Raw genomic sequence first — 25,008 nt, 5'->3', positions numbered from 1 at the left:
AGCCTTCTCTGGAACCGGATGGGACTCATTGGAGTGAGAGGTCAGCCATATTGGCAGTACTTGGCTACGCACTTCGGTTTGTCATATCGTTGTCTGCAATGCGTTAGGTAGACACGAAGAAATGCTCCGTCTGGGACGTTATTGGATATATATGAGAAAAACATCCTCAAGATGGATTATCAACTGAGTTTGACCAGTTTATTCGACTATTATTATGACTTTTTGAATTTTTCGTTCATTCGTAAAATCTTCATGGACATGTGAGCTACACCATGCTAACCAAAGTTGCTAATTCGACAGAAGAAATGGACATTCTAAAACAAAACGATTTTTTGTGGAACTAGGATTCCTGGCACTGCATTCTGATGAAAGTTCATCAAAGGTAAGGGAATATTTATGATGTTATTTCGTATTTTTGTGGACTCTTTGGACTCCAACATGGCGGAGAATGGCTGAGCGCTGTCTCAGATTATTGCATGCTGTGCTTTGTACTAAAGTTATTTTTTTTAAATCTAACACAGTGGTTGCATTAAGAACCAGTGTATCTTTAATTATATATGCAACATGTATTTTTCAGCAAAGTTTATGATGAGTTTTTTTGTTAGATTACGTGGCTGTCTAAAATTTCTCTGGACATTTTGGGGCCATTTGTGACCATGGCTGCAATGTAGAACCACGATTTATAGCTATAAATATGCACATTTTCGAACAAAACATAAATGTATTGTATAACATAATGTCATAAGACTGTCATCTGAAGAAGTTGTTCAAAGGTTAGTGATTCATTTTATCTTTATTTGTGGGTTTTGTGAAAGCTATCTTTACGGTGAAAAAATGGCGTGTGTTGGGCTATTGTGGTGAGCTAACATATATATATGTTGTGTTTTCGCTGTAAAACATTTTTAAAAAATCGGACATGTTGGCTGGATTCACAAGATGTTTATCTTTCATTTGCTGTATTGGACTTGTGATTTCATGAAATTATATTATATGATATCCCTGTGGCGCTAGGCTAGGCTATGCTAGTCAGCATTTCTGATGAGGATGATCCCGGTTTTTTAAGACCATGTATGATAAGGTGCACCTGTGTAAGGTGTAATTGTTTTAAACCTGTAATTATTTTAAACATGTAATTATTTTAAACCTGGAACCCATTTTAGAAGTATTGAAAGATGTAAATGTATGTAGTTACATTTAAAAAGTTAAAGTTACAGTTAAATAACTTTAAGAACTAGCCATGAGACAGAAATGAGAAAATATTCCTGTAGGTTAAAATATTGTTGAAAAACAACTAATTGATTAGCTATGTTTGGGAATAGCATTGTGTGACTGCAATATGAGACGTCTGTGATTGAGTCTTAATCTGAAGTTTAGATAGTAACAGAGATATAAAAAAAAAATGGTTCTGCTGGGAGTATGTTTGGAGAGCTGCTTCGTAGCTGTAGAGTCCTTGAAAAAGCAAATGGAATGGTTGTCGTGAGTACCTGAGAATGTCTTACGTTTTATATGGGTTCTGTGAATATATGAAAATATGATAAATTGTATGTGTGTATAATCGATTACTAGAGATTTGATAAAGTAATACTGGGAATATAATTAGATAAAATTTAAACAACCCATATGTAGACGAACGTAGGTTTTGAGTTGGTATCTTTAATGGATGATTTGATAAAGATGAGGTTTAAGCATTATTAAACTGTCTACAAAGTCTGGGCAGTTGTCTCAGAAACTGATGAGAGTGTGTCCACTTTAGGGCAAGTTACCATAAGGATGAAACTATAAAACGCTTATTGGATTTTCTCTGTCCGGGTGCTACATTTGAAACTAGCTGTTGATGTTGAAGAAGCGTCCCGTCCACTAGATTATACGTCACAGTGGCAGAATCACCTGAAAGACGCACATCTCCATCTGCTGACTGGAGTTGGTATCGCAGTTGAGAAAATACTTTCAGGCAAAAAGCGACGTCCAAGGACGTCGAATTATGGGCGATATCAGGTCTGTCTGTTGTAGCCACTATTTCACCCCAAAATAGTCATCCCAAATTGGGCTGTGTAGAACTATGTAAATGTCTCTCGGACAAGGGGACTTTTATCAATATACACTCTAAAAAGTAAAGGTTCCTGGAGTATCCATTTTCTTAAACTCCCTGTTCACCCTCCCTCCATTATAAAAACAAATATTTTAATAACAATATTGACAATATTTATTTAAATAATTCATTATTTATTTAGTGGCACCACAAATGTGAATAAATATTTACAGAACAATTTACCAAACAAAACACATTACAATATTGCAACATTTCTGCAGACATGTCAGACCATAATAAATAATACATTTACTTTGTATAGTGCTTTTCATGACATTTAAAAATATATAAATAATGATGTACAATGAAAACAACATACATTAAAATGAATCATAGGTAAACTAACAATATTGTAGACTTGATGCTAAATACAGATTTTTCAGCTTTAGTGTGTATATCGTATCCACTTAGTTATGTTAGGAAGTTTGCCATCTTTATGACCGGCCCTGGTAACTTCACCCCAACTTCTCTTATCCCAGAATACAGTAACTTAACAACATAAGTGTTTTTCTGACATTTAAGGGAAAATAAAAGTCTACATCCATAACTAGTGGTTTCCTCATTACCAGATATACTACATCCATAACTAGTGGTTTCCTCATTACCAGATATACTACTACAAGTCCCATGGCGACGTCCTCGGGGGCGTGGATGTTCTCCCCATCAAAGGCCAGCGGGATTTCACTCTCATGGTGAAATGGATTTCCGCCGATGTGCAGTAAAGGAGTGAAAAGCGGTGAAATCTGTGTCAACAAAGTAAGAAAAGATTAATACAATTAACAAAGAACATAACAAATGTTCAGCTGTAGTTTTATATCAGCATGCACACCTATGTTTATGAAGAAACAGATGATTGGTGCATAGGCATACCTTGTCACAGACATAAAGGCCACTCGGGTCCTCATTGAAGAGGTTGGGCAAGAGCAGAATCACTGCTGTGGTCTCCAGTCCTAGTAAAGTAAAGCAATGATCTTACTACACTTGCTAATTTTATTTATCATTCCATGGACTTGATTCATTTCTGAGAAGATCTGAACTGATCATTTGCACACATTTGTATGCTAATAGATGTCAGTTTGTATTGACTGCTATGTAGGTTAAATGTACACTTCAAATGCAGCTGTCCTACAACAGATCTGTACCTTCTTCTTGATCCCGATTGCATTGTGTCCATGTTCTGTCCTATAAGAATTTCAAAGGAAGAGAAAATGTGTCAAAGAATAGTCTTGCAAGCATTAAAACATATATATATTAAATAAATATTGAAAGATAAATGGCATCGACATACAATGTAATGTAAAATAGAAGAACATATTGGAGAAAGCACTAGCCAATACAGTACTGCCATACAGTAACAGTACTGCCATACAGGCCTAATATCACATTTCAAGATATCTTTGTACACAAATTGTTCAATATTTTATCAGGCTGACTTGAAAGATTATACGCAACATTTTGCTGCGTGGCAATACTGTGTTTGGATTCTGAAGGGCATTTATACAAAAGAGGTAGTCTAGACACTGTATTAATACCATTATGCATTTGAATCCCATCTACAGCTACCATCTAAGATATTAATTTCCCTCCACAAGGGGGCGGACATGTAACGTTTCCAAAATGGGATAGTATTGTACATGTAACGTTTCCAAAATGGGATAGTATTGTCCATGTAACGTTTCCAAAATGGGATCGTATTGTCCATGTAACGTTTCCAAAATGGGATAGTATTGTACATGTAACGTTTCCAAAATGGGATAGTATTGTCCATGTAACATTTCCAAAATGGGATAGTATTGTACATGTAACGTTTCCAAAATGGGATAGTATTGTCCATGTAACGTTTCCTAAATGGGATAGTATTGTACATGTAACGTTTCCAAAATGGGATACTATTGTACATGCAACGTTATGCTCCCTTGTGAGTTAATAGTATTGCATGCTGTAGCAGGCTATATAAAGAGGAAGACCTCCATTGACGATTCAGTTCGTTGTAACATCTCGTCTGGACAGGTCACCGTCCTTAGTTAGTTAGTTAGTTAACGTTAGCTAGTTCATTATCACAAGTGAGAACTGCTCTAGATTGGAAACTTACGTTAATGAGTGTAAAGCCATGTTGGCTTTATGGAAACGATATACAATATATGGGAAAGAATATAGTTGAGGGAAATAATCCAAACCTAGTTGTGCCTAGTTAGGACATAACGTTATCTAGCTAGATAACGGTACTGTACTGTAGCTCATACACCGCCGACGGTCAAACCCGGCTTTCTAATATTTACGGTAATTAACTATAGTAACGTTATGGAAGTTTTTCACAGAAAACCAGAATTGTCTTCGTTTTTCATTATTAGTGTGTTATATTATTATATATAAATTATTTCGATACATATTCAGAGCCAAACATCAACCCAAATTAACCTTTTTAACTGTTGTCGCATCCAAACTTGCCACCATCGTTTTCAGTTGTAATTGCGAAGTTCCCGGAAGAAGTCCAGCAACAACGGAGGTTCCTCGATGAACCCACCTTCTAACAAGTTCTTTGAAGAACCTTTTGGGGCTGTTTTTCATTGACCAAGAACCCTACGGTTCTTAGGGGATCTGAGAACAACTCCAGTTGAACCCTTCATTTTTAGAGTTGTAGTCGGCTCTATTTACTCTCAGATTCAAACATGATGATTAGCATCAACGATCAAGTCAGCTGCTGCTGCTCCAATACAGTATGAGGTGAGACGGTGAACTGATGTTGAATCGGGCAGTCAGCTGCTGCTCCAATACAGTATAAGGTGAGACGGTGAACTGACGTTGAACTGGGCAGTCAGCTGCTGCTGGTCCAATACAGTTTGAGGTGAGACGGTGAACTGATGTTGAACCGGGCAGTCAGCTGCTGCTGCTCCAATACAGTAGGAGGTGAGACGTTGAACTGACGTTGAACCGGGCAGTCAGCTGCTGCTGCTCCAATACAGTATGAGGTGAAAAGGTGAACTGTTGTTGAACCGGGCAGTCAGCTGCCGCTGCTCCAATACAGTATGAGGTGAGACAGTGAACTGACGTTGAACTGGGCAGTCAGCTGCTGCTGCTCCAATACAGTATGAGGTGAGACGGTGAACTGATGTTGAACTGGGCAGTCAGCTGCTGCTGCTCCAATACAGTATGAGGTGAGACGGTGAACTGATGTTGAACTGGGCAGTCAGCTGCTGCTGCTCCAATACAGTATGAGGTGAGACGGTGAACTGATGTTGAACTGGGCAGTCAGCTGCTGCTGCTCCAATACAGTATGAGGTGAGACGGTGAACTGATGTTGAACTGGGCAGTCAGCTGCTGCTGCTCCAATACAGTATGAGGTGAGACGGTGAACTGATGTTGAACTGGGCAGTCAGTCATTCATTCTGTACTATGAGTCTATCAAATAAAATAAAAATGTATCTTAGAGTGAAATGCTTATTTCCAAGCTAGACTATATACAGGGGGTACCGGTACAGAGTCAATGTGGAGACTATATACAGGGGGTACCGGTACAGAGTCAATGTGGAGACTATATACAGGGGGTACCGGTACAGAGTCAATGTGGAGACTATATACAGGGGGTACCGGTACAGAGTCAATGTGGAGACTATATACAGGGGGTACCGGTACAGAGTCAATGTGGAGACTATATACAGGGGGTACCGGTACAGAGTCAATGTGGAGACTATATACAGGGGGTACCAGTACAGAGTCAATGTGGAGACTATATACAGGGGGTACTGGTACAGAGTCAATGTGCGGGGGCACCGGTTAGTCGAGGTAATTGAGGTAATATGTACATGTAGGTAGAGTTATTAAAGTGACTATGCATAGATAATAACAGACAGTGGAGGGGGGGGCTTCCTCTGACACCGCCTGGGATAGAGGTCCTGGATGGCAGAAAGCTTGGCCCCAGTGTAGTACTGGGCTGTACGCACTACCCTCTGTAGTGCCTTGTGGTCGGAGGCCGAGCAGTTGCCATACCAGGCAGGGATGCAACCAGTCAGGATGCTCTCGATGGTGCAGCTGTAGAACCTTTTGAGGATCTGAGGACCCATGCCAAATCTTTTCAGTCTCCTGAGGGGGAATAGGTTTTGTCGTGCCCTCTTCACGACTGTCTTGGTGTGCTTGGACCATGATAGTTTGGGGCCCCTGTGTTGAGGATCAGCGTTGTGGATGTGTTGTTACCTACCCTTAAAAACCACGAGAAAAATTCAATTTCACATAAATAAGGATATTTAATATTTTCATGTTCAGAAGTCAGAACTCATCACCTGCTATGTAAAAGAGACAGAAGAATGCACAATGGTCAATGCTATCCGGGATCCTTGGGACATCCCTACCCTAAACCCTAACCTTAACCATTTTAACTGTCAACTTCAACAGGCTAGGGACGTCCCAAAGATGTATCTCTACCTGAAAATACATGATCTAAGTGATTGATAGTTGGTATTCAGCAGTCATAAACCCTTATTTACTTTAATGAACTACTAAAATAGTGATTTTTCAGACAGCATAGACAGCAGCTCTACACTTTATTGACTGACTGATCCATTCATCCTTCCATCCCTCCTCAGCCTTCCTCTCCTCTGAAGACCCAGTGAGGGTGGAGCTCAGTCAGAGAGCTGTTGAGGGACTGGTTAGGAAGAACACTTCTACAGCCAGAGAGGTGAGAGGTCACACATGGTTTAGATGGTAAATATGTATGTCCCCTTAGCGGTTCATCACGTAAGAAAAAGGTAATATGTTCCATCATCCATGTTTATTTACATTAGTGCAAATTGTCCACTGATACTGGTGCAATTTCTCACCCCTTTTGGCCGTATGAAAGTTAATTTCCCCTCAGGCACACACATTTGGTCTTTGATATTATGGTAATTTGTGTAGAACGTACTTTCCCCCACATCTCTTTACTCTTTACTATTTTATTATATTTATATTCAGTGGCCTGACAAAGGCCCGTCCTGGTAGATCTGAACCTAACTCAGCTTGGAGTGATCAGATGACAGAAGTCACATTTAGGTGCCAGGTGTAACTGAGGCCATAGATGCTCCATATACATTACTTTGAGTGTTTTATATAATATGACTAAATGTGTTTCTGTGTTGCAGGGGCAGTAAAGAAATGGAACGGCAAGGCCACAGGACATGACACAAGCAGAGCTGTGGGAGACCACCTCAAGCCCCGGGTAGAGCCGGGGGTGATGTTTACCACTCCACCATCAGTGCTGTGGGAGACCACCTCAAGCCCCGGGTAGAGCCGGGGGTGATGTTTACCACTCCACCATCAGTGCTGTGGGAGACCACCTCAAGCCCCGGGTAGAGCCGGGGGTGATGTTTACCACTCCACCAGGCCTTCAGCAGGCTGGAAAAGTGGGATTGATACTGTTTTTCATACTAAGATGGACCAAGAGTCTGTTGATTGGTCAGTCATTGGATTAATTTGTTTTGCAATATGTTTAAATCAAATCAAGCTTTATTTACACAGCACATTTCAGACATGGATGCAACACAATGGCCTCACAGGAAAAAACATTAAAAACTATGAAAATAAACAAATGTTTAATACACAAACATAAGAGGATAAAAAACAGAATAACTGAAGAACTAAACTTATTAACAACAACTGGGACCTAAAAGATACCCACCATGAGACCCACTCAATCTGCCCAAGAAGAGGCAAACAAAAGAAAAACCCACACCAAACTTAAAGACAGGAAGCAAACAGAAAAGGTGGAGCAACTAAAGGTGTTGACTCTCCACATCTATCAAGACAACTGGAGCACTGGACCAGACACTCTTAAATAGAACCTGGACCAGCTCAGGTGAAACACCTTCACACTAACGAGATGGACAAGCCAGCACAGGTGTAACACATACTGACTAACGAGGTGACACCAATCGGTGTGCCCTACGTGCTAACGAGCTAAACGTGCTAACGAGCTATACGCGCTAAAGTCCAACCTCAAAACATAAATGGAAAAACCAAAGCCTGTAACACCTTCCCCCTTAAGACAACAAATATATCCTATATTTTTGTTGGACAAGTTTGCTCACCACCAACAGAAAACAACTTCATTTCACATTATAATCAACTACATTGCTTCACCAATATAAACATGGTGTCTACTGGCTGTCAACAATTAAAAACAAGAAAAAACACGTATTTCTAAATAATAATATACAATCGTCTAATAATATCGTATCTTTTCTCCTTTTTCTTTCTATAGATTCTAGATTCCTAAACTATTATTTTTTCCCTTCTAGAACTCTTGTCTTCCTAAAACTCACTAGCTTCTAGAACTCTCGTCCCCTTGGAACGAGGCCAAACAAAACTCATCTCTAATACGGAAAACCGTGCAGTCAAAATATATTGTGATCCATGGCAACGCACTGGCTAAACGCAAAACACAAATCTTTTTGACTGCCCATTCTTGAGACAATCAGCAACCAAGTTGTCCTTACCACGGACGTGTCTGATTTCAAGAGGAAACTCCTGCAATATCTGTAGTAACTTTCCACCTCACTGTGGAGCTTCTCTCTCTTTTCAGGGTTCACTCGATAGGCATGTTGTTGGATCGGGCCCAGTCCCCAATGTCATGCTCTAGTACATTTGGGTTGGCACATCTGAGAATGAACTCTGATATTCTAAAAGAAGGGCAACAATGTCAATATATTTATACCCGAAAATTGTCAGTTGATTGCATAAATAATTATGATTACTAAAAGTTACATGAATTGTAAACATGAATTACCAAAACCAAATGTACACCCCTTTGATAATATGTATTGTCAATAATTCACTTAATGGTAAGGCATGGTATAATAAAAAATGTTTAAAAAAACATTTGATTGCATAGTCTTATTTTCAACGACTTTTCAATTACATTGTGCTCGGTGGAATAGCCTCAATGTCAAAACACAGTTTTAACGTGTCCAAATCAATAACCAATATGCAGAAACAGTTTGGGATAAATTGAAAACCTAAACATAACATGTGCTATTTACACAAACATCTGCCACAATAATCATATTTCTTGTATTTTTTAAACAAGCTCCTTATAAACTGCACAAGCACCAGAAACGCTGTTGTTTTGACAAGTAGCAATAAATCACTGATATCGATTAGAGGGGAAATCAGGTTGTACGTGATGTTGGAATGCATTTAAATGTAGGGGTCGCTAAACAAAGGAACGCAACACTTATTTGTCATAACTAATCAATATCATGCTAAAATATTTTGTGCGACAGGAGGGAGATGAGGTTGCACGTCTGGGAATAATGTGTACTTACTAAATCACATAAATAGTACTCTTCCAATTCAGAGCCTGGATTTTCCCCCTGAGGCTAATATCCATATCAAGTTGAAATCAATAGAACAGGGGACAAACGATTAGGGTTCTACATTGTGACATCATTAAAATACTCCTACAACATTCTACATGGTGACTTTATGACATTATTTAATTGATATCATGAAACAACTCCTTTATGTATTTTCTGATGTTTAGTCAGAGTATCTCTTCCCACACCGATTACAGTTATGAGATTTCTCTCCTGTGTGTGTTCTCTGGTGTGTCGTCAGACAGCTAGATGTAGTAAAACTCTTCCCACATTTAAGAGTTATCTCCTGTGTGTCTTCTCTGGTGTGATATCAGGCTGCGTCGGTGAGCAAAACTCTTCCCACATTGATCACAGCTATATGGTTTCTCTCCTGTGTGTGTTCTCTTGTGCACTGTCAGAGAGCCAGATGTATTAAAACTCTTCCCACATTGATCACAGCTATAAAGTTTCTCTCCTGTGTGTGTTCTCTTGTGCACTGTCAGAGAGCCAGAAGTTGTATAACTCTTCCCACATTGATCACAGCTACATAGTTCCTCTCCTGTGTGTATTCTCTGGTGCAATGTCAGATAGCTAGATTGAACAAAACTCTTCCCACATTGATGACAGCTATAAGGTTTATATCCTGTGTGTATTCTCTGGTGCACTGTCAGATAGCCAGAAGTAGTAAAACTCGTCCCACATTGATCACAGCTATAAGGTTTCTCTCCTGTGTGTGTTCTCTGGTGTATAGTCAGAGAGCCAGATGTAGTAAAACTCTTCCCACATTGATCACAGCTATATGGTTTCTCTGCTGTGTGTGTTCTCTGGTGCACTGTCAGCTCTCCAGATCGACCAAAACTCTTCCCACATTGACCACAGCTATAAGGTTTCTCTCCTGTGTGTATTCTCTGGTGTAGAGTCAGAGAGCCAGATGTAGTAAAACTCTTCCCACATTGATCACAGCTATAAGGTTTCTCTCCTGTGTGTGTTCTCTGGTGTATAGTCAGAGAGCCAGATGTAGTAAAACTCTTCCCACATTGATCACAGCTATAAGGTTTATCTCCTGTGTGTGTTCTCTGGTGCACTGTCAGCTCTCCAGATCGACCAAAACTCTTCCCACATTGACCACAGCTATAAGGTTTCTCTCCTGTGTGTATTCTCTGGTGTAAAGTCAGATAGCCAGATTGACCAAAACTCTTCCCACATTGATCACAGCTATAAGATTTCTCTCCTTTGTGTGTTCTCTGATGAATTTTAATGCCTGATGAGGTGAATCTCTTCCCACAGTCAGAGCAGTAGTGAGTTCTCTTCCCTGTGGGTCTCTGCAGGTGTTTCTTGAGGAGTTCTGATCTGGAGAGACTCTTCTCTGCCTCGTCAGCATCATGAGGTTGTTGAGGCTCCCCAGAGGATCCACGATTGTCCCGTCTCTCACCTGTGTGAACAACAAAGTCAGACAGATGGTTAAAGGCCCACAACAGTGGAATCCACCTCTGGCCTGCTCGCCTCCCTACCTCTGAGGAAGTACAGTTCCCGCTCAGCCCAGTCAAAACTGTTCGCTGCTCTGGCACCCCAATGGTGGAACAAACTCCCTCACGACGCCAGGTCAGCGGAGTCAATCACCACCTTGCGGAGACACCTGAAACCCCACCTCTTTAAGGAATACCTAGGATAGGATAAAGTAATCCTTCTAACACCCCCCCTTAAAAGAGTTAGATGCACTATTGTAAAGTGGTTGTTCCACTGGATATCATAAGGTGAATGCACCAATTTGTAAGTCGCTCTGGATAAGAGCATCTGCTAAATGACTTAAATGTAAATGTAATGTAAATTAAATCCACTGTAAAAGGTGATGCCAACAGCGTAGCCATGATGTTGTACAACAATTGACGTCTGTAATGAATGTTAAAGTTATTTGACAATTGTCTTAAAATGAGCAAGAATAGTCATATTTTAGTAGTAACATCGATGATTGTAGGCTTGAAATAAGTTATTCATGTTGTTGAAACTGTAAGCAGTGTGCCAGACGACTTTTGGTCTCCAATATAGGCCCCTTTCTGCCTTTCCTAAAAATGCGGCACATGCAATTTGATTGTAGAAACTCCTCCCTGCTAATGAGAAAACTGATAGTTATGGATGTAGTATATCTGGTAATGAGGAAACCACTAGTTATGGATGTAGTATATCTGCCTGGAGCAAAAATGGTGAGCAAAGATTTTAGTTTTTCACAATGTATTCTGAATGTGAATGGGGGAAAACTCAGGGGAGTAACCTCTATTTCCAGGTTGATTATGAGTACATTTCACACTACTTTGGATTATAATTGTAAGGCTAGTTTGAATGTCCTGTTTAGAATTATGTGTAAGAATTATGTGTAATTATTGAAGAACCGCGTTAATGACAGTATACATTTGGGTGTTGCTAATAAAGTTAAGATTTCTTTGTATTTCACCTTTATTTAACCAGGTAGGCCAGTCGAGAACAAGTTCTCATTTACAACTGCGACCTGGCCAAGATAAAGCAAAGCAGTGCAACAAAAACACAACACAGTTACATACACTTGGGATAAACAAACGTACAGTCAATAACACAATAGAAAAATCTATATACAGTGTGTGCAAATGGAGTAAGGAGGTAAGGCAATAAATAGGCCATAGTAGCGAAGTAATTACAATTTAGCAAATTAACACTGGAGTGATAGATGTGCAGATGATGATGTGCAAGTAGAATTACTGCGGTGCAAAAGAGCAAAAAAAGTAAATAAAAACATGGGGATCAGGTAGGTAGTTAGATGGGCTATTTACAGATGGGCTGTGTACAGCTGCAGCGATCGGTAAGCTGCTCAGATAGCTGATGCTTAAAGTTAGTGAGGGAGATATAAGTCTCCAACTTCAGCGATTTTTGCAATTCGTTCCAGTCATTGGCAACAGAGAACTGTAAGGAAAGGCGGCCAAAGAGGTGTTGGCTTTGGGGATGACCAGTGAGATATACCTCCTGAAGCGCGTGCTTTGGGTGGGTGTTGCTATGGTGACCAGTGTGCTGAGTGAAGGCGGCCTAGCAAAGACTTATAGATGACCTGGAGCCAGTGGGTTTGGCGACGAATATGTAGCGAGGGCCAGCCGACGAGAGCATACAGGTCGCAGTGGTGGGTGGTATATGGGGTTTGGTGACAAAACGGATGGCACTGTGATAGACTGCATCCAGTTTGCTGAGTATGTTTGGCAGCGTGAGTGAAGGACGCCTTTTTGCAAAATAGGAAGCCCATTGTAGATTAAATTTTTGGATTGGAGATGCTTAATGTGAGTCTGGAAGGAGAGTTTACAGTCTAGCCAGACACATAGGTTTTTATAGTTGTCCACATATTCTAAGTCAGAATCGTAGTGATGCTGGACGGGGGTGGGCAGCGATAGGTTGAAGAGCATACATTTAGTTTTACTAGCGTTTAAGAGCAGTTGGAGGCCACGAATGGAGTGTTGTATGGCATTGAAGCACGTTTGGAGGTTTGTTAACACAGTGTCTAAAGAAGGGCCAGATGTATACAGAATGGTGTCGTCTGCGTAGAGGTGGATCAAGGAATCCCCCGCAGCAAGAGCAATATCGTTGGTATATACAGAGAAAGGAGTCGGTCCGAGAATTGAACCCTGTGGTACCCCCATAGAGACTGCCAGAGGTACAGACAACAGGTCCTCCGATTTGACACGCTGAACTCTGTCTGAGACGTAGTTGGTAAACCAGGCGAGTCAGTCATTTTAGAAACCAAGGCTGTTGTGTCTGCCGATAAGAATACAGTGATTGACAGAGTCGAAAGCCTTGGCCAGGTTGATGAAGACGGCTGCACAGTACTGCCTTTTATCAATGGCGGTTATGATATCGTTTAGTACCTTGAGCGTGGCTGAGGTACACCCGTGACCGGCTCGGAAACTGGATTGCACAACGGAGAAGGTACGGTGGGATTCAAAATGGTCAGTGATATGTTTGTTAACTTGACTTTCGAAGACTTTAGAACGGCAGGGCAGGATGGATATAGGTCTGTAATAGTTTGGGTCTAGAGTGTCACCCCCTTTGAAGAGGGGGATGACCGCGGCAGCTTTCCAATCTTTAGGAATCTTGTTCTCCATGGACTTTACAGTGTCCCAAAACTTTTTGGAGTTAGAGCTACAGGATGCAAATTTCTGTTTGAAAAAGCTAGCCTTTGCTTTCCTAACTGACTGTGTGTATTGGTTCCTGACTTCTCTGAAAAGTTGCATATCGCGGGGACTATTCGATGCTAGTGCAGTACGCCACAGGATGTTTGTGTGCTGGTCGAGGGCAGTCAGGTCTGGAGTGAACCAAGGGCTATATCTGTTCTAAGTTCTACATTTTTTGATAGGGGCATGCTTATTTAAGGTGGTGAGGAAATTACAATTAAAAAACAACCAGGCATCCCCTACTGACAGGATGAGGTCAATATCCTTCCAGGATACCCGGGCCAGGTCGATTAGAAATGCCTGCTTGCACAAGCGTTTTAGGGAGCGTTTGACAGTGATGAGGGGTGGTCGTTTGACCGCGGACCCATAACGGATACAGGCAACGATCGCTGAGATCCTGATTGAAAACAGCAGAGGTGTATTTGGAGGGCAAGTTGGTCAGGATAATATCTATGAGGGTGTCCATGTCTACAGATTTAGGGTTGTACCTGGTGGGTTCCTTGATAATTTGTGTGAGATTGAGGGCATCTAGCTTGGATTGTAGGACGTCGGGGTGTTAACCTCACTAGGGTAGGGGGCACTATTTTCACCTCCGGATGAAAAGCGTGCCCAAAGTAAACTTGGTAGATTTGGACAGAAAACACTCTAAATTTTCCAAAACTGTTAAAATAATGTCTGAGTATAATATGACAGGCGATGTTCTATGTTCTGATGGCATCTGATGGAGGTTCAAGCTATAAGGTCTAAAAAAAATAGCAGATACATATCACATTGGGTGAGGCGGGTTGCCGGAAGGTATATTTAATTTAAAATTGAAAAAAAGATTGAAATATATTGCAATATATACAAAAAATGAGAAAAAAAACAACCATTTACAACAAACACGTCTTAATGCTACGCCATCTTGGATTATAAAATGACTCTGTTAAAAACCATTGGATTTAGCAAACTCTGAAATTATTTACTATTTCTGTGCCCACGAAATCGCTTTTCCCAGCGTAACATAAGGAGCCACTAAATGATACGTAGTTCGAGTGCATTTCAGAATACAAAAAAACTGTCCGACAGCAAGATCCCGTATTTAAGTTGAAGTTCATCATATGACAAGCGTAACGTTATGACTATAACTACTGTTCCCTGAAGGAGGGAAACTAGGTACAACATACTATTAAATCCACATGTTATGATTATAACTACTGTTCCCTGAAGGAGGGAAACTAGGTGCAACATACTATCAAATCCACGCCTCGTTGGAAGCCCCACCTTCCACAGGTGATGAGAGTGAGGCTTGGATTTATTCCTTAAAGTTAATACTGCTTTTCACCGACCCAGGAAAGGGCGGGAACAAACAGGCGTTGTACCTCGTTTCCCTCCTTCAGGGAAGTGTAATTATAATCAAAGTTACACTGCCTTTCTGTCAGTCAACTTCGGAACAACATACTGTGGGGAAATAAAATCATTCCCCAACCGACCCAAACGGATACTAAATTAAATGGCCCCTGGCAGATTCTTCACCTCCAAACAGCAAGTAAACAAAGTTTAATCAAAATCAATTGCAAATGACAATAGTTCCTCAAAGTATTTTTGTAAAATATTCCCAGCTCTCGCCCTTTCGATAACCACTCATCATGAAAGGGAAAAATGTAATGCTCTGATCAAGTGGAAATGTGATAAAATACCTGATTACTTCTTATCCTTTTCACAAATAGCCTACAGCTGTGTCTGTCCAGAACTCACTGGCACAGGAAACTGAGGGCCCAGAATATTTTATACAATGTTGCAAGCTTGCTATCTGAGTTTCCTGACCCAGTTGATAGTTGACACAATGTTTCAAGTTTGTAGTAGACAGGCCATTTGCAGCCAATGTGATTTCTAGGATATTTATTTTTAATCAGGATATTTTCTACCTGCAGAATGCAATGTTTTTATTTGTTGGCTTTATGTAGGCTATTTTTACATCGTTGGCAATGTCAATAAAAGTTACTTTTAGATTTGTATAATTTTCATTTTGATAGAATGTAGATTAATCACAGACAATCATTTTGAGATACTATTATAAATTAAATGAAAATTGGCACTCCAACTGGAAAAGGTTGCAGACTGATGGTGTAGTCTATTACTAGTCTATTAGTGCAAACTTCAGGAGCAGAACGGAATTTACGAATTTACGAAGTCCAGCAGCAGAGGGGGGGGGCTACCTCTGGTCGGGTTGTGTTGACGACCGGCTCCCTCTGGTCTGGTTATAGTGACGATCGGCTCCCTCTGGTCTGGTTATAGTGACGATCGGCTCCCTCTGGTCGGGTTATAGTGACGACCGGCTCCCTCTGGTCTGGTTATAGTGACGACCGGCTCCCTCTGGTCGGGTTGTGTTGACGACCGGCTCCCTCTGGTCGGGTTATAGTGTTGATCGGCTCCCTCTGGTCTGGTTATAGTGTTGACCGGCTCCCTCTGGTCGGGTTATAGTGTTGACCGGCTCCCCCTGGTCGGGTTATAGTGTTGACCGGCTCCCTCTGGTCGGGTTATAGTATTGACCGGCTCCCTCTGGTCTGGTTATAGTGACGACCGGCTCCCTCTGGTCTGGTTATAGTGACGACCGGCTCCCTCTGGTCTGGTTATGTTGACGACCGGCTCCCTCTGGTCTGGTTATGTTGACGACCGGCTCCCTCTGGTCTGGTTGTGTTGACGACCGGCTCCCTCTGGTCGGGTTGTGTTGACGACCGGCTCCCTCTGGTCGGGTTGTGCTGACGACCGGCTCCCTCTGGTCGGGTTGTGCTGACGACCGGCTCCCTCTGGTCGGGTTGTGTTGACGACCGGCTCCCTCTGGTCGGGTTGTGTTGACGACCGGCTCCCTCTGGTCGGGTTGTGTTGACGACCGGCTCCCTCTGGTCGGGTTGTGTTGACGACCGGCTCCCTCTGGTCGGGTTGTAGTGACGACCGGCTCCCTCTGGTCGGGTTGTAGTGACGACCGGCTCCCTCTGGTCGGGTTGTAGTGACGACCGGCTCCCTCTGGTCGGGTTGTAGTGACGACCGGCTCCCTCTGGTCGGGTTGTAGTGACGACCGGCTCCCTCTGGTCGGGTTGTAGTGACGATCGGCTCCCTCTGGTCTGGTTATAGTGATGACCGGCTCCCTCTGGTCGGGTTATAGTGATGACCGGCTCCCTCTGGTCGGGTTATAGTGTTGACCGGCTCCCTCTGGTCGGGTTATAGTGATGACCGGCTCCCTCTGGTCGGGTTGTGTTGACGACCGGCTCCCTCTGGTCGGGTTGTGTTGACGACCGGCTCCCTCTGGTCGGGTTGTGTTGACGACCGGCTCCCTCTGGTCGGGTTATAGTGACGACCGGCTCCCTCTGGTCGGGTTATAGTGACGACCGGCTCCCTCTGGTCGGGTTATAGTGACGACCGGCTCCCTCTGGTCGGGTTATAGTGACGACCGGCTCCCTCTGGTCGGGTTGTGTTGACGACCGGCTCCCTCTGGTCGGGTTATAGTGTTGATCGGCTCCCTCTGGTCAGGTTGTGTTGACGACCGGCTCCCTCTGGTCAGGTTGTGTTGACGACCGGCTCCCTCTGGTCAGGTTATAGTGACGACCGGCTCCCTCTGGTCAGGTTATAGTGACGACCGGCTCCCTCTGGTCGGGTTGTGTTGACGACCGGCTCCCTCTGGTCGGGTTATAGTGTTGATCGGCTCCCTCTGGTCGGGTTGTGTTGACGACCGGCTCCCTCTGGTCGGGTTGTGTTGACGACCGGCTCCCTCTGGTCGGGTTATAGTGTTGATCGGCTCCCTCTGGTCAGGTTGTGCTGACGACCGGCTCCCTCTGGTCGGGTTGTGTTGACGATCGGCTCCCTCTGGTCGGGTTGTGTTGATGACCGGCTCCCTCCGGTCGGGTTATATTGATGACCGGCTCCCTCTGGTCTGGTTATAGTGATGACCGGCTCCCTTTAGTCATTTGTGTGTCTTAATTATTTGATCCAACAGAATGCTTAAAGCATCAGACAAGTTCAGTACATATAGATTTGATAAAAACACATGGGGCGATTGGTAGAAAGAACAGATGACTCTTGGATGACCAAGATGTATTTTAGTTGGGGACAGCACTAGAACATGATTTTGGGGCTCCCGAGTGGCGCAGGTGAAGCAGCGGACACTGCATCTCAGTGCTTGAGGCGTCACACAGACAGGCTGTATCACAACCGACCGTGATTGGGAGTCCCATAGGGCGGCGCACAATTGGCCCAGCGTCTTCCGGGGTAGGCAGTCATTGTAAATAAGAATTTGTTCATAACTGACTTGCCTAGTTAAATAAAGGTTACATTTAAATAAATAAGTAAATAGTGTTTCATGACAAACCATTTTTTACAAATCCGTCAAGGCACCAACTTAGAGAAGGGTTTAAAACAAAGGTTTCAAACCAATTCATTAATGTAATTGAATCTAGGTATGTCTTGCCTTTAATGTAAGGGCATGAAAGAAAATTGGCTGAATATTATACAATGACTTATCAACAGCTCTAACAATTTGACCCCCACAGGAAATCTTCACGGGCAATTCTAGAATATACTATATATCCTAGAAATCTGGTTAAACAATCATTATGACGTCATGGATGAATTCTAGAATATACTATATAGCTTAGAAACCTGGTTACACTATCATTATGACGTCATGGATGAATTCTAGAATATACTATATAGCCTAGAAACCTGGTTACACTATCATTATGACCTCATGGATGAATTCTAGAATATACTATATATCCTAGAAACCTGGTTAAACTATCATTATGACATCATGGATGGCCAGTCCTTGTATTCATAGTGTAGTGAATTCGGGGGGTCGCCCTGAGCTGGACTCAAACCTGGGTCCAGCGACTGTCAAGCCAACACCTTATAACTGTTTTGCCAAGATGTCTGAACTTCTTGATGAGGTCCCTAGGTGTTGGATTACGGTTGATACAATAGCTTTCTCTATGAATTTGAGAGTGGTTACATTTCTCCAGCCCCCATCCCTCAGCTGTTTACCAAACCAAGTCTCTTGGCAGCCATTTTGTTGCTATTTAAATACTAGGTTGTCCCTTTAAAAAAGCCACACATCAATCAACCAATCTGCAGTTGAAACAATAACAAAGCAGTCATTCCACCAATGTTTTGCTAATAAGATGAAGATGGGCTTGGAGACATTTAACTACTCTCAAATTCATAGACAGACCTATGGATACAAGGACTGACCATCCATGATATCAACATTATAGTTTTAACCATGTTGAGGCTACACAGTGTTGGTTTACATTGTTTCTAAACATTGGAGTAAAAACAGCTTATTTTGGGTTCTGATGGGGTACAACAATTGAACTAAGCTCATGAGGCATGTGTTATATTCTTCAAGAATCAATGGCTATAAATAAATAATTTAAAAGTCAAAATATGGATGTAGCAATTGCAGATTTCCCCTTTAACACCAAACATCAGTTCAACAACTGCAGAGTTTGTACCACTGTATTTAAGACAGTACTTACCAGTGGTAATCACGGCCCGGTTTCTCAAAGCCATCTTATGGCTAAGTTCATCTTTAGAACCACTGGATGCCTTAAATTGCGTTTGGGAAATTGGGCCCAGATATCCAGTTTCCTCCTCCTCTTCTTTCGATGAGAACGTAAACTCCCCCTCCTCCGGTTTCACTTCAAAAACTGAATCCTCCTCATCTTTTACTGTAACACCCTCCTCCTCTTTCACTCTGAACGCCTCTTCCTTCACTGTTACGTCTTTCTCTTCTTCTTTCAGGGTAACAGCCTCACCCTCTACTTGTTTTTGTATTGTAACATCCTTCTCTTCCTCCTCCTCTTTGATGAGAGCTTCTTTCTCCGTCCAGCAGACCGTCTCTTCTTCAGCAGGAAGAGAGTAATTTAGTGAACTCATGGTCGGAGATGTTAGCTAGCTAGGCTAATGCTAACTTAACCAGCCCGCCAGCTGAATAATAACAACAACACCGTAAATATGAAATAGGATTAAATAGGAATTAGAATTAAATAGGATAACTAACTAACTAGACGACAGAAGTGGGTTTAAAATACAGCGGCTAATATACACTAAAGCGTCTAAAGAGCTTTATTGGTTCGTCTATTTTGTCTAGCAAGCTATCGAGGTGGCTGACTATTGGTGCTGCTGTTGAAAGAAGCGTTCCGTCCACTAGATTATACGTCACACTAACAGCATTGTTTTCCGTCCACTAGATTATACGTCACACTAACAGCATTGCCTTAAAATCGCACACCGCCGTCTGCTGACTGGAGTGGGTAACGCTCAGTCTGAACCTCTGACTGCGATGGAGATGTGCGACTTTAAGACAATGACGCTAGTGTGACGTAAAATATATATTTTAATGTTCAGACAAAAAGTTAGTGTAGGAAGCATGAGTTTTTACTCACCAGTGTAACAATACAGTGTGGTTAAAGACTTAGTAACTTAGTTGTGTTCACGATCTGGTTCCCTATAAGCACAACCAGTTATGTTTTTGAATTATCACATATGTATTAATTTATTTCGGGATTCTGGGTAATCCACAGCAGATTTATGGAGAATTGCTGTGGGTGAGTTCAAAATTGAATAGTCCCGGGATAGAAATATATAAAGTTGACATTACATCATAAAATCCACCTTTTAAATCATACATTAGCAATTTATGTTTTAGTAACTACTGTTGTTGGTTTGGTGTCAAGTAAGCCTCTCTTTGTATGTTATTTGCCAAATCTCAGTTTTCCATCTGGGTTTTATGGTAAAGTTCCCTCTTTCAAGTTGGTATCTAACTGGAAAATGCATCTTCTTTAGGAGTGCTATTTTTACCCTGTCGACTACTGATCATTCATCCACACTGTGTGTCTCATCAATGCAGGTCATTTATGACAAATGTATAGAGTATATGTTTTATAAATTCATGAACACCAGCCACTTTATTAGCCCGGTTTTGTTAGTTTAGGTGTATTATACTTCCTCGCCACCAGAGGGGGACATTGAGTCATTTTCCAGGTTAATTTGATATATTTTGATAGTAAAATGGATGACAGTTTATTCTGATGGAGTGAATATGAGACACATGGAAACAATTGATTCATTTATTATAGTAAATTAGGAATTAGTAGGAATTGTTAAATCCACTATACGATCACAATAACTTTGGTAGACACTTCAATAGTTTTTTTGTTAGTATATTATAGGGCAGATTAATGTAGAATTGCTGTGGGAGTGCTATTTATATCCCGTCACTACTGATCATTCATCCATACTGTGTGTGTCCCATCATTGCAGCTTTGTAAATAAATGAACTATCCATCCATTGCTCCTTCCTGTGTTGACTCACTGACTTGAGGGACCAGGAAGGTCACACTAGCTCGATAGGTTGATATCTAGCTCAAGCTTCACCTCATGCTTTTCATTAACTGTGTGGTTGTGTTATCTAGTGGGAACCTGTCAGCACGGTAGGCTCTGGTGCCTTCTTGCCGTGGGCTCAAGATGACAGAGGAAATCAACCTGCTTGCTCCTTTTTGTTTCGTCAACTCTAAGATATGTTACGTTTGATACCGGAGGTACGAGGCCTTGAAAGCAGTAAACTTCAAAGCAGTGTGCTGATGCCTGTATCACTTTATCAGCAGCACGTGATAAATGACGTCTGAAGATTAATTTCATCGAACAACCACCTGATTTGTTTTGGTATTGGGCTGGTTTGACATTGCAGGCGAATGATTGATCTACAAATCACTATAAATCATAAATAACTACTCATTATTATTTATAAATCAGTCAGCCAGTCACCATTTACCCACAATGCAGCATGGATTTGATGCTCTCAAACACGGCCAGTGGTTTAGTAAGTGACATAAAGGCTATGCTGCTACGGTGTGGGACGTCATCTATAATAATGACATAAAGGCTATGCTGCTACGGTGTGGGATGTCATCTATAATAATGACATAAAGGCTATGCTGCTACGGTGTGGGATGTCATCTATAATAATGACATAAAGGCTATGCTGCTACGGTGTGGGATGTCATCTATAATAATGACATAAAGGCTATGCTGCTACGGTGTGGGATGTCATCTATAATAATGACATAAAGGCTATGCTGCTACGGTGTGGGATGTCATCTAAAATAATGACATAAAGGCTATGCTGCTACGGTGTGGGACGTCATCTATAATAATGACATAAAGGCTATGCTGCTACGGTGTGGGACGTCATCTATAATAATGACATAAAGGCTATGCTGCTACGGTGTGGGATGTCATCTATAATAATGACATAAAGGCTATGCTGCTACGGTGTGGGACGTCATCTATAATAATGACATAAAGGCTATGCTGCTACGGTGTGGGATGTCATCTATAATAATGACATAAAGGCTATGCTGCTACGGTGTGGGATGTCATCTATAATAATGACATAAAGGCTATGCTGCTACGGTGTGGGACGTCATCTATAATAATGACATAAAGGCTATGCTGCTATGGTGTGGGACGTCATCTATAATAATGACATAAAGGCTATGCTGCTACGGTGTGGGATGTCATCTATAATAATGACATAAAGGCTATGCTGCTATGGTGTGGGATGTCATCTATAATAATGACATAAAGGCTATGCTGCTACGGTGTGGGATGTCATCTATAATAATGACATAAAGGCTATGCTGCTACGGTGTGGGACGTCATCTATAATAATGACATAAAGGCTATCCTGCTACGGTGTGGGATGTCATCTATAATAATGACATAAAGGCTATGCTGCTATGGTGTGGGATGTCATCTATAATAATGACATAAAAGCTATGCTGCTACGGTGTGGGATGTCATCTATAATAATGACATAAAGGCTATGCTGCTACGGTGTGGGATGTCATCTATAATAATGACATAAAGGCTATGCTGCTACGGTGTGGGATGTCATCTATAATAATGACATAAAGGCTATGCTGCTACGTGTTACGGTGTGGGATGTCATCTATAATAATGACATAAAGGCTATGCTGCTACGTGTTACGGTGTGGGATGTCATCTATAATAATGACATAAAGGCTATGCTGCTACGTGCTACGGTGTGGGATGTCATCTATAATAATGACATAAAGGCTATGCTGCTACGGTGTGGGATGTCATCTATAATAATGACATAAAGGCTATGCTGCTACGTGCTAAGGGTTGGGATGTCATCTATAATAATGACATAAAGGCTATGCTGCTACGTGTTACGGTGTGGGATGTCATCTATAATAATGACATAAAGGCTATGCTGCTACGGTGTGGGATGTCATCTATAATAATGACATAAAGGCTATGCTGCTACGGTGTGGGATGTCATCTATAATAATGACATAAAGGCTATGCTGCTACGGTGTGGGATGTCATCTATAATAATGACATAAAGGCTATGCTGCTACGGTGTGGGATGTCATCTATAATAATGACATAAAGGCTATGCTGCTACGGTGTGGGATGTCATCTATAATAATGACATAAAGGCTATGCTGCTACGGTGTGGGATGTCATCTATAATAATGACATAAAGGCTATGCTGCTACGGTGTGGGATGTCATCTATAATAATGACATAAAGGCTATGCTGCTACGGTGTGGGATGTCATCTATAATAATGACATAAAGGCTATGCTGCTACGTGCTACGGTGTGGAATGTCATCTATAATAATGACATAAAGGCTATGCTGCTACGGTGTGGGATGTCATCTATAATAATGACATAAAGGCTATGCTGCTACGGTGTGGGATGTCATCTATAATAATGACATAAAGGCTATGCTGCTACGGTGTGGGATGTCATCTATAATAATGACATAAAGGCTATGCTGCTACGGTGTGGGACGTCATCTATAATAATGACATAAAGGCTATGCTGCTACGGTGTGGGATGTCATCTATAATAATGACATAAAGGCTATGCTGCTACGGTGTGGGATGTCATCTATAATAATGACATAAAGGCTATGCTGCTACGGTGTGGGATGTCATCTATAATAATGACATAAAGGCTATGCTGCTACGGTGTGGGATGTCATCTATAATAATGACATAAAGGCTATGCTGCTACGGTGTGGGATGTCATCTATAATAATGACATAAAGGCTATGCTGCTACGGTGTGGGACGTCATCTATAATAATGACATAAAGGCTATGCTGCTACGGTGTGGGATGTCATCTATAATAATGACATAAAGGCTATGCTGCTACGTGCTACGGTGTGGGATGTCATCTATAATAATGACATAAAGGCTATGCTGCTACGGTGTGGGATGTCATCTACAATAATGACATAAAGGCTATGCTGCTACGGTGTGGGACGTCATCTATAATAATGACATAAAGGCTATGCTGCTACGGTGTGGGATGTCATCTATAATAATGACATAAAGGCTATGCTGCTACGGTGTGGGATGTCATCTATAATAATGACATAAAGGCTATGCTGCTACGGTGTGGGACGTCATCTATAATAATGACATAAAGGCTATGCTGCTACGGTGTGGGATGTCATCTATAATAATGACATACAGGCTATGCTGCTACGGTGTGGGATGTCATCTATAATAATGACATAAAGGCTATGCTGCTACGGTGTGGGATGTCATCTATAATAATGACATACAGGCTATGCTGCTACGGTGTGGGATGTCATCTATAATAATGACATAGAGGCTATGCTGCTACGGTGTGGGACGTCATCTATAATAATGACATAAAGGCTATGCTGCTACGGTGTGGGATGTCATCTATAATAATGACATAAAGGCTATGCTGCTACGGTGTGGGATGTCATCTATAATAATGACATAAAGGCTATGCTGCTACGGTGTGGGATGTCATCTATAATAATGACATACAGGCTATGCTGCTACGGTGTGGGATGTCATCTATAATATTGACATAAAGGCTATGCTGCTACGGTGTGGGATGTCATCTATAATAATGACATAAAGGCTATGCTGCTACGGTGTGGGATGTCATCTATAATAATGACATAAAGGCTATGCTGCTACGGTGTGGGACGTCATCTATAATAATGACATAAAGGCTATGCTGCTACGGTGTGGGATGTCATCTATAATAATGACATAAAGGCTATGCTGCTACGGTGTGGGATGTCATCTATAATAATGACATAAAGGCTATGCTGCTACGGTGTGGGACGTCATCTATAATAATGACATAAAGGCTATGCTGCTACGGTGTGGGATGTCATCTATAATAATGACATAAAGGCTATGCTGCTACGGTGTGGGATGTCATCTATAATAATGACATAAAGGCTATGCTGCTACGGTGTGGGACGTCATCTATAATAATGACATAAAGGCTATGCTGCTACGGTGTGGGATGTCATCTATAATAATGACATAAAGGCTATGCTGCTAC

At 41.8% G+C, this 25,008-nt stretch overlaps 1 protein-coding gene across 2 annotated transcripts in view; it reads right to left on the bottom strand.

The window, feature by feature from the left end:
* LOC139548267 (zinc finger protein ZFP2-like) overlaps nt 1–25,008 on the bottom strand; it is a 211,544-nt gene that overhangs the window by 84,917 nt on the left and 101,619 nt on the right. Inside the window, exon 1 of one of the 2 annotated variants that reach the window (XM_071357857.1) lies at nt 19,109–19,780. The exons of the other annotated variant lie outside the window; for it this stretch is intronic. Coding sequence (XP_071213958.1) covers nt 19,109–19,508 — 400 coding nt within the window. The 5' untranslated portion in view covers nt 19,509–19,780. Of the gene's footprint in view, nt 1–19,108; nt 19,781–25,008 lie in introns of those variants that run through there. 2 annotated transcript variants of the gene reach the window in all.

This window comes from Salvelinus alpinus, chromosome 2, assembly GCF_045679555.1.
Source record: "Salvelinus alpinus chromosome 2, SLU_Salpinus.1, whole genome shotgun sequence".
Lineage (NCBI taxonomy): Eukaryota > Metazoa > Chordata > Actinopteri > Salmoniformes > Salmonidae > Salvelinus > Salvelinus alpinus.
This window is presented reverse-complemented; position numbering and strand designations above follow the sequence as displayed.